We start from the raw sequence: 11,361 nt of genomic DNA, 5'->3' as shown, positions 1-11,361 counted from the left end.
AAGCTTCTCGGATGAAGGTGAAACGTCTTCAAGCAACTCAAAGAAGTCCAGACGCTTTTCTTTCCAAGCTCCTTAGACAGTGAATTATCACCGAAAACAGGGATTAAACATCCTACTGAGCGCCTGTTTTGTGACAAATTGAGTTTAAAAGGGTTTTAAATCTTTTTTTTAAATTTTGTTTGATATTACGAAGATTTAAATTCACACTTCTAGAGAAGCTCATAAAAAAGTATCACCTTGGTGTTTAGTGAGCCTCAGGACGCGCAGCGAGCGCCACCAACCGTCACAACTACAGCGTTGCGTTCAAGAACTGCGAGACGTTCTGGGAAACTGTTAATCATTTATTCACAGGGATGCTTTTGAGTGCATGTCGAAATGTGAGGAAATCTCAGAAGTATCATGAACAGGAGCTGTTTTTCTTCTAGTGTGGCGGGTTGGAGGAACAGCTGAAAGAGGACTGGAAGAAAGACCAACTTAAAAAAAGCCACCTGGGAATTCCATCCCTGGAAATGTACTCAAGTGGACCTTAATTACAATTTATCACAAAAGCACTCAGACTTGGTTTCTTTCAATAAATTTCTAAAACACAGTGGAAAAATAGCAGCTCAGCTAAAGCAACACATGATATAAGTTGCCACGTCCTAATTGGACAAACATAGCGGTGTCCCTTACACCTGCGTCCCAGTGCTTTTATTCACAAATGAGGAGAGAGGACCTCCCCAAAGGTGCCCGCAGCTTCTCAAAAAAGACCTTCTGCTTTACTAAAAAAGAAAAAGTAATCAACAATGAAAAGACCAGGCAACTCACTTGAACTAGAAACCACTGTATATTTCAATGTATTACCCTAAAAACTAGAATAAAATACAATAAAACCTAAACAAACAGCAGCAGGGGAGTAAACTGCAATTACTCACCAACGACTACTGGGCAGCCAAACACATACCAAGTGAAATGCACCAGATCCACAGACATCACGATCAGACTATAACAACTCTCAATGTAAGTCTCAACACATTAAAACGAATTTCTACATACCTGTATCCAAAGATGAAACCCCCAAAAGACCAGCTGATCCTGAAAAATGGGCTATAATCGAACTTTGATGGAAGGGCTAGAGGAGCACGGTTAATGATGCATTCACAAACACTTAGATACACTGGTTTAACAATTATAAGAAATATGTGTTAATATAATTAAAACAAAAAAAGTGGATTTATAACTTCTTCTATTTGACATGAAATCTGGTTATCAGTTGGGACAAGAGAAAAAGGGCATTTTGGGGGGTTCTCAGGAGCTATTTTGTATTTTAAATGTTATTTGAGAGCTACTTTTTCAACAATTGTGTTTACACTTTGTCTCAGGACAACTGTAATTTACACACACAAACAAAGAAACGAAATGAAAAACAGCCTTATACACTGCCTGTGCACAGACCCTGAGCATGAAATGTGAATGTCCCCCATAAGTGACATTGGAGTATTTTTTAAAATAGTTACTCAATACAAATTAATGTAAAAAATGTCCAGTGTTCTCCAAACAATTTTCATTTCTGATGGAATGTTCTGATTTTATGGGCCCCGGCTGCCCAGAAAAATCCTGGAAGCACCCCTGCTCGCTTTTCTTTTGAAGGACATGTTCAGGTTATTAATCTGCACTGACAGGAGAACTACTGACAAATATATTTTTGTGACTTTTAGTTCTCTGCAAACATCCTTATTTGGCTTTTACTGTAAAACACGCGAGCTCTAACACACACGCACGATTTGCCGCGCATATCTCAAAGAATTGCTTTTTCCATGACGCAATTTCTCTTTTCATGTAAAAGGAGGAGGGGAACTTCTTAGGGACGTTCCCCCCTTCCACTTTAGTATGGGGGTAACAGAACGGTACGTGACCGGAGTGCTAATGGGATCAGGGATGAGGACTACTTCACCAGAGGTTAGTTTATGGTAATCCGTTGAAATTGTGGGTGCTGACAGCTGGATTAGTGCGCATACACGTGCGTGGAGTGTATCTAATGATTGATTTACTTTGATTTGATTTGTGATTTAAGTTAGATAAACACCCGAGTCAAAGATATTTAACTAAGAATTGAAAAATAGTTAATTGCTGGAAGATCTTTGCGCATTTACAGTACGCAGCCAGGCGCTGATTGAGTGTCTTGTGCTGGGAGAGGCTATAAATATTGTATTCACGCTTTGCTTCAGCTTGGCAGACAATGGCTGATGGTGTGCGTGTACAGCATGCAGTGCTGTGATCCAGGCCGCTGCCAAAACGTCTGTGGGACCCAAAAAAGAAAAAGCACTTTGCATCCCACCCCCAGCTTTTCTCCGGCCAGCGCTCATTCACTATGATGCGCGCCTAGTTGAAGGAAGCTCTCCACACCCGGTTCCCCCTGCACGCCTAAAACTTTCTAATGAAATCCCCCAAAACTTTTTGACAAATAATATTTTTTTTCCTCTGGGGGCCAATAGGGTTTTCGACTTATTAATCCGTGTTTTTTTAATTGAAAAGAGAACTTCAGGTATGTCCGACTTTTCATTCATCGATAGAGCACAGATTGTGTATTTCAGATAGCTTGGCTTTGAATTGAAAAGTAATTTAATGGACACCGTGGATTGTGGTTGGTTTAACTGGCACCTTTTCTTTCTGCGAAGAATATGGAGCCCAGTTCCACAGAGGGAGGAGCTGAGGAGAAGCTTGTTAGAAGTCTTGTGAGTGCTGAGATTATTTTATTCTTTTTTTCCCTCTGGCTCATGAGCGTTTTTGATGAACCTCAAAGTTATCAACCCCGCTCCCATCCTCCCGTAGCAGCAGATTCTTATAAAGGCCTCTCTCTCGCAAATGATGTGTCCCGTGGCTCCTCTGGGATCTGTGTGTCCTGGCCTCTGGATGCTGAGACTCAGTAACAGCTGGCTGTCAGAGTGACCCTCCAGTTCTGCTGTCTGCAGCTGCTGCTCCAAGCAGGAGGGTCCACTCAGAGGAGGTCAGCTCTCCCAACGAGTGCCACAAGGTCACCAGCGGGTTTATAATTTGCAGAAACGGAGGACAGGACCATCAGTTCATTAATATGCAGAGCGCTGTCTGGCAGTTTATGTTATCGGTCATACTCAGATCAGGAGGCATGCCATTTTTTTCCTGCAGTAATTTGAAAAGCAAATAGGTTTCACTGTAGAACTCAGCAGTTTAGAATATGTGTGGTGAGGGCTTTTTCTCTTCTTCTTTCCACCAGCCTCACAAAGTGATACTCAAGCATGGCCAAGAGCTGGAGGAAGAGCAGGAGGAGCTGGCCGAGCATCAGCCTCTAGAGCAGGAAGACCTCAACTTTGAGAGATGGAAGCGCAGGCCGATTCCCAAGAGGACGCTCCACCAGAAAATAGACGACCTGAAGACATACCTGTGGAATGCAGAGACCAACGAATTCATGGGTCGCTCTGGGAAGAGCTGGAGTGAGTTGATGAAGAAAGAAAAATTCTCTGCTGTTGGGTTATGGGGAAGGGACATTTTGTATCATATATTTTTTTAGTGCATATGACCATAACGACACTTTTAATGTTGAGTGCAACACAGTTAATCATCCTAAATAACATGCAAATGTGATGGTTCAGTGTGTGTGTGTTTTTTAAGATGCACTCAGCGATAGTTTTAGGGTGAGAAATGTCTTTCCAGTCCAGTGACTGAGCTCACTGTGCTGCGAGTGTGTGTGTGTGTGTCCTCATGCTCAATGTTTACATAGGTGCATGGATGATTCAGAGTGTCCCGACAAAAACAGACTGCCTGGGGACGATTCCCCAGCGGGACGCACTGTTCAAGGCCTCACATTGGCCAGGAAACACATTCCTCTACATCTTACCATGCTCTCCACAGCCTCTTTCCCAAAGCCTTGGCGACCTCATTGCTGAACTTAACATGCTTGTGGCCTCTCAGTTGCAGTAAAACACGTAGAGGTGTTCATGTTCTTTTCCCCCGCCCTGTAAATCTAACTGCCAAATCGAGCTTTGGGCGCTGGAGAACTTTTTTGGCATGAGCGACACACTGGACGAGTTTGTTGAGTCACTGGTGATGGAGCAACCTCTTGGTATAACCAGGGTAGTTGCTATGTGATGCTGTTGAGCCCCCTCTCTTTTCACACAATGGCAAACATGATCCAACTGTGTGCAGAAAGAACTTCTAAGGAAAGTGTGTGTTACTTGCATAAGCTGCAATGCCGGATCCCCGGGCCACATAACCAGTGTGTGTGCACACTTGTGGAAGAGTGGGGCCCATGTGTCTGCTGAAGAAAGACCCCGAGTTGAAGTCTGTGCTGCGTGTCCTGTGAGACGAGTGTGTAAGAGGGGACACAATACCAGAGTGGGGTGATTGGGGTTCCTTGGAGCTGGCTGTGCCTCTATGGCTGCAAAAGGACCTTCACTACGATGGCAACCGGAGGTTCACTGTGTTCCTGAGTGAAAGGACAGCTGGGAGAATTCTCACTGAGCTCAAACAGAAAGGCCTTTGTGGCTCAGGGGATGCAACGCTGGCTACAGCTAGTCCCCTGTGAAATTGCCCACACAGCAAAAGCCATTTTATTTAGGACACGTTTAGCTTGATTAGTAGCTAATGGACTGTTAATTGAAAATTGCAGACCAGTGCTATTTCTCAGGATTTCTTTGGCACAAGGTCCGTGCTTTAGCTAAGTATGGGTTTCATACCAAAGCCAGTGGAGTTATTCGCAAATGCAGACACGAGGGGACCACAGTGCTTTTTTTATTCCTAAACAAATTAGTGACCGTCCTGATCAAGGACAGTAGCTGGAGTCCAGACAGACCAAATGGTTTGCCTGAGCAAAGTGGGAATTGTTCATGGTTCGTTATTCCCCTTCACTCAGATCAGATGTAATTTATCAGGAGCTGTGTTGTCTGTTATGTAATCCACATTTGTGCAAGTACTCCCTAATGCCTCTTTTTATTTTTTTCCTTCACTCTCACCATTCAGGCCTCATCCTACTCTTCTATGCTGCACTTTATTTGTTTCTTGCAGCCATGTTTGGCGGCTGTTTGTTTTGCCTCATGTGGTCTATTAGTCCCTACCACCCCACCTTCAACGATAGAGTGATGCCACCAGGTAACTATAACTCCAAACTCAAACCACCTCCTCTGTTCTCTGTCCCTCTAGCTGTCCTTCTGTCTGTTGCTTCTCCCTGAATCTCAGCACAGTTGACTGTCTCTGCGTCTCCACTGGCAGGTATGACGATGGCCCCGCACCTAGAAGGCCATGAGATTGCTTTTAATGCATCTGATCGCAAATCCTGGAGGAAGTACGCCAGGTCTATGGAGGAATATCTAAGACGTGAGTGATGCGATCGAGGTGGGGTGGTCAAAGCTGGGAGGTCTGACAAGGTTGTTGAGTTTGTTTAAAATGAAGAGACATGGAATGGGTTAATCCTCATCTTCACTGCCTTTGTCCCTCTTTTTTCTATTTGGTCCTTGCAGGGCATGCTGGGAAGGGAAGCCTCTTTGTGGGCAGAGGGTTGCTATTCAGTCCTGGGTGTTTTTTTTTTCACAATCATCTTTTGTCAGGCTTTCTTAATCAGAGGCCTGCGCCTGGCAGGGCACTGCAAAGGTTTATTTATGCCCTCCTCTCTCTCTCATTCTCCCTCCCCCTTTCTCTCTGCTCTGTACTTTCAGCGTATAACGATGCTGCTCAGCAGAGGAAGAATATTCCCTGTGATAAGGAGACATACTTCATGCAGGACGACTTGGACGAGGCTGCAGAGCGGAAAGCGTGTCAGTTTAAACGGTCCTGGTTGGGGCAGTGTTCAGGGCTGCAGGACGCCAACTTTGGCTATTCTCAGGGAATGCCATGCATCCTCCTTCGAATGAACCGGGTAAAAAAAGATGGATTTTAAAATATCAGAAATCCAGATTACTGTACTGTGAATCAATTTTACTATCAATTTACTGTGTGAGTGACATCTTGTGGTCATTCTAGGTAAGACAGAGAGAAAGCCTTTTGTCATTGGGTGCTTATTTCATGCCTAATTAGAAACATTTTTGAATGTTTTCACATATTTATTTGTGATTTTTCTTGCAAACAGAAACAGTCGGTGCCCCACAAAGAGGGCAAAGGAAACTCACCATCAGCTGTGCCTTAAAAAAAAATCTACTTATCTAATTCAGTTTGGGACAAAGATGATACATAGCGTGTGCATGCAAACAATGCAGGATGGAAAAACTACAAGAGAGAAAATGAGGCTTTGGCATATTAAAAAAAATGGAATATTTCACTTTTAAATGTAAAGACATTGTCAGATGAATCCACAAAGGTGCATCTTTACATTTGTGCTTACAGAGTGAGACATTTTCCCTCTTACTCTTGTTCTTCTTTAATAGATCCTCGGTTACTTACCTGGTCAGGGGAAACCGATAAATGTGACCTGTGGCGTTAAGGTAAAGTTTTTCTTTCTTGATTCTTTGACTCATGACTGAAAGTGTATAAAAATAAGTAAGTCTGTAAAATAGACTTACTATTTTAAGTTTCTCTCTCAGAAAGGACCACCAGAAGTCTTGGGAAAAATTGAGTTTTTTCCCAAAAGCATTTTTGAAAACAAGTATTATCCATACTACGGGAAGCTGAGACATGTGAGTGAAAGTTTCATGATTGTCGGGGAACTGCTGCAGCAGCAGTCGAATTTAAAACACCCGTCGGGTCTTAATCTTCTGTCTCTCGTCTCTCAGGTAAACTACTCTTCACCAGTCGTGGCTGTACGTTTTACGGGCGTGCAGCAAGGCGCTAACATCCAAGTACAATGCAAACTGAACGGAAAGGGCATCATTAACGATTCTCCCACTGACCGCTACCTGGGCAGCGTGACCTTCTCCTTGGAGGTCGGAGCGTAAGGCGAAGGTGTCGCAGGACGCTCACAAGACGAGGCAGGAAAACATTCACGAGACAAGATTTATACTGAACCGTTATTTTCCATGAGATATGTAATTTGCCCCTGTCCTCGTCTTTCACTTAAATATCTTCTGCTGTGAAACAAAATCCTCAAGAAGTAGGTATTTACTCGTGTTTTTTGTTGTTTCTTTGTACCACGAGTGTGCTACTGGCACCTGCACCCACAACAAACAGTGCTGAGCACAGGAACGAGTGCCTAGAGCGAGTTATTCCTGTTCGATTCCTGATATTTTGTAATGATTAGTGAGATTAACCGCACTAAATTACACTCTGCCCATTAGTTAGAGTTTCTGGCTATGCAAATCCAATTATGAATTAAACATTAATAGGGAACTAGAGTTCTTTCAGGTTAGATCGTACGTTTTTGTGCACATTTTTGTGCGACCAAGTGTACTAATTTGTTTTGCATTATATTTTTCAAACATGTATATTGTAAGAATTCAAAGAACTATCATGCAAACACTGAAAGCAGGACTTGTACTGTACTTACACAGTAAAAAAAAAAAGACATAATAAATGCAAATACATGATTACTATATTTTTGTTGAATAGAGCAGTATTATACATTTATGATAAAGTATCACTTCTTCTTTTGTAAAAAATATTCGCTTTGGAAAATGAAATACTATACATGACTGATCAATAAAGAGACGCACTGTGCTGTGAAATAGTTTGTCAAAGGTCTGCACCGTTTTAATTATGCTATAACTATTTTGTGATAGTATTAATCATGCCTGAACTGTGCTACTAAACTTGGTATCAGTGTTGTATTTATTCCTATTATAGCTCTTACAATAAATACAGTGTTCTGGTATGTACTGCAAGTTTTCTTCCACATCACTAACAGCCTGCACAGACTCTGACATGTTGCTACAACATCTAAATTGATTTACTGCAGAAGTCTCATATTTTTAAAGAATGTCGTATTATACAGAGGCAGCTGCTATAAAACAAGGTTATAAAGTAAACACTTAATGCTTCCTTAAGAAGTAAGAGGCTGCTGCTCAAATGCAAAATGCACTTGATTAACCACAAACCAAGCAAGAAAGACAGCAGCAGTGATCTTAGAGAAGTAATTATTGCTGCCCATCAGTTTGGGAAGCGTTTCTAAACAACTTTAAATCCATCATTCTAGAGTGAGACTGATTACGTACATTCAAATTTCCAGTACCAACTTTATTGGCATCTCAACAGCTGTGTTATATGCTGGTGTCGAACAAAGAGGCCAATCAACACGCTTACCATCCACTGGAGGGTAAGTGTAAGGAATCGGTTCTCAGACTTTTTGAATCGTTAACCACAAAAATTTAATTCTAGTAAAATGTGTAATTGGAGGTATAATGAGGACCCAAGCACAGGACATGGAAGCAGGTTGAAACATTGGCTAAAGAAGCCCTGAAATGGATAAGGGTAATACAACTGCAGGCATCCAGGAACTGAAGAGTAATAAGAGATTAACACGAGGGGGCTCTACCAAAGGGAGGATCGTGTTTTCATTTTATACTTCGCTCTTAGCTTTTCATGCCCCAGTGCAGCAGCTCTTCGTCTCTGTGTTGTTGACAAAAAGAGGGGGTACCACTCAAACGCTTTGTCTACATTTTTGCTTCAAGTTCAGATAAACTGTCAGAAACCCATTTATACAAAGTCAGCATTGATACTCGTCTCCATATCAGTTCAGCATTGTGCAACTCCAGGGTCAACTTGTTTTCATGTCAGTAGCTGGCATGAGAGTCACGGCTGTGCGTGCTTGTTACAGGTCATAAAAAGCAGGTAGCCAATCAAAGTCAAATGCACAGTTTAGGCCATTTGATCGTTCAGCAGTGTAAATGTTTACGCCCGTTAACCTTTGAATGCAGTTTAGTCGCAAGACTCTCGAGCTTGTAGGGAAAGTTCCTACGACACTGGCAATAGTCACCTACAAGTTCTAATGATGTTATCGAGCACATGTTTTAATTAATTATTCAAAGAACACAGAGAGGGTAGTTTTTTTTTCTTTATATAATGTTCCTGAAACGTTAAAAGTTAAACTAAGACATTCTCCCTGCAGCATGTTGAGCATGGCTTGGAGTACCAGATTATACTCTAATCTTTTATGAAACATTCCCACAATGATATTAAGGTGGGAAAACATCCTCCAAACAACATTATGAAATGAAAATGAAAATTAACAGATTGCGTTAGAGCAGTGGTGTCAAACATAAGGCCCAGGGGCCAGAAATGGCCCAGCAAGAATGCCAATCAAGCCCACTAGATGGCTTTTTATAGCATTATAAAACATTTTAAATTTTATAACATTTCTAAATGATAAAGGCCTCCACCCTTACTACACCAAAGTAATTAACTAAAAGATGATCAATTAAAGGAAAGAAAATTTCCAGTTTTTCTGAAAAAATAAACATTTTTCTGTCTGTTAACAAAAAAAACCAAACAAAAACGTTCTATTTTATGACAGGACAGTCCGGTGAATGAGCAATTTCACACATTTATTTCTTAGCAGCAGAGATGATTTGCATTTCTTTTTTGTGTGTTAAGATATCTCAGGGATTACATATTAAGGTAAACATCTTAACCTGACAGAAAGGAGTGTTTTGCTGTTCTGGCCCACTTAAAATGAAAGTGGGTCGTATGTGGCCCACGGTATAAAATGACTTTGATATCCCTGCATTAGAGGTGAGTATTAGAGTAGCAGCTCATCAGGTTCACAGGTTATTTTAATTTCTTAAGTACTAAAAGTAGAGTAACACGTTTTCTTGTCACTGGTTGACAAGAAACTAAACTAAGCAAAATTACAATCCACTGACAAATGTGACCTTAAGCACAGGTTGGGTGGAGACCCATTAGGTGTTCAGTGTGTCTGAGGTTAAATGAATCCTGACCATGAAGCTATGGTGGTAGACAGGTTGACTGATGAGGTCAGGCATGAGTCTCTGTGGACTATGATGTTTGCAGATGACATTGTGGTCTGTAGGGAGAGAAGGCAGCAGGTGAAAGAGCTTTGAGAGATGGAGGAATGAAGGTCAGTGGAAGCAAGACAGAATACATGTGTATGAATAAGAGGGAGACAGGTGTAACAGTGAAGCTGCAAAGAGTAGAGGTAGTGAAGTATTTGAAATACTTGAGGTAAACCATCCAAAGCAATGGGCAGTGCATGAGAGAGGTGAATAGAGTGCAAGTGAAGAATATCAGGGCTGATTCATGACAGAAGAGTAGCGAGACCAGCTCTGATGCATGGTTTGGTGATGGCGGTACGGCCAAAATGACAGGAGGCCAAGATGAAGGAAAGCGCAGGGTGAGTGACTCAGAGACAAATTTAGAGAACAAAGCTGAGATGGTTTGGATGTGTGCAGAGGAGGAACAGTAGATATATTGGATAAAGGGGGTTAAAGATGGAGCGACCAGCTAGGAGGAAACGAACGACCACAGAGAAGATTCATGGGTGTAGTGGAGGAGGACATGCAGAGGGTTGGTGTGACAGAGGTGGAAGATGCTCGGGTGATCCGTGGTGGCGATCCCTAAAGGGAGTAACTGACAGGAGGAGGTAATGTTTGGCAACGTTGTGTGAACATTTTCTGAAACATTTAGTTTTGCATGATTACGATGGGAAACCCCCCCCCAAAAAAACCCCAACTCCCCAAACATTTAGAGGCCTGATGTTTATGAAATGCTCCTCTAATTTAATATTAACCTAGGTAGAGTGCTTCACCTGAAGTATTCTGAGGATGCTGTCAGGCTAACAAATACAACATGATCTGGCTTCACATCCATCTTTTAAAAGTTTTGAACTAAATGGTTTGATTATCATAAAATGTGGACTACCAATCCATCCAGAGGGTTTGCAAAGTCAGCTGATAAAATGTTAAAACCATCAGAGCATAAAGTAGAACAACATTATCACTGAAGATTTTTTTAAAGCAGGTTATCACCAAAGACTTTAAAGGGACCCTGCTTTAAGCATCAATAGGACAGCAGTCAGGAGATGAGTTTTTCTAGCTAAGTCTGCACCTTGACAAGTAAAGCGAAGTAGAAACAGTTAAGAAAAAAAATAAATAAATGACAATGATACAAAACAAGAACCAAACTTTATTTAATTTGTTCCCCACTTGTGTCAAACAAGCTCATCACATCACATTCTTCATCAGATGGAGACAAGCTTCAAGCAAGCAACTCGAGAGGTGCACAACAGAAAGGCACGAAACTGTCGGGGAGTGACCGGACGCTCAGAATCACATGAACGAAACGGTGCGACTCGAGGAAACGTCGTCTTCACACCTGAACTTCACCTGTCGTTAGTGTACTATGACATGGACGGGGTAGTATGCGGTTTGATCCGGGTGATCGGTGTAAGCCTGAGTCTACTGCGTTTGAGCTTTTTCAAATATCACAGGGTTACGAGGGGACACCACCATGATTAACTCACCAAGTACT

General features: G+C 42.0%; 1 protein-coding gene across 2 annotated transcripts; it reads left to right on the top strand.

The window, feature by feature from the left end:
* Positions 1 to 1,868: 1,868 nt before the first annotated feature.
* On the top strand, positions 1,869 to 7,347 carry atp1b4 (ATPase Na+/K+ transporting subunit beta 4). 2 transcript variants are annotated; one of them, XM_085363357.1, is made up of 8 exons: positions 1,869 to 1,938; positions 3,233 to 3,449; positions 4,975 to 5,103; positions 5,224 to 5,328; positions 5,667 to 5,866; positions 6,372 to 6,428; positions 6,528 to 6,620; positions 6,717 to 7,347. In XM_085363357.1, exons 1-8 carry the CDS (start codon positions 1,870 to 1,872, stop codon positions 6,876 to 6,878), a joined length of 1,032 nt encoding a protein of 343 aa, XP_085219483.1. In that variant the 5' UTR covers position 1,869; the 3' UTR covers positions 6,879 to 7,347. The 2 variants fall into 2 exon arrangements, with proteins under 2 accessions (XP_085219483.1, XP_085219475.1); XM_085363349.1 differs by having other exon boundaries at positions 6,528 to 7,347.
* The last annotated feature ends 4,014 nt before the right edge of the window (positions 7,348 to 11,361 follow it).

This window comes from Diplotaxodon limnothrissa, linkage group LG2 (assembly GCF_057381915.1).
Source record: "Diplotaxodon limnothrissa isolate DT_005_m linkage group LG2, D_limnothrissa_male_GT1.1, whole genome shotgun sequence".
Taxonomy (NCBI): domain Eukaryota; kingdom Metazoa; phylum Chordata; class Actinopteri; order Cichliformes; family Cichlidae; genus Diplotaxodon; species Diplotaxodon limnothrissa.
This window is presented reverse-complemented; position numbering and strand designations above follow the sequence as displayed.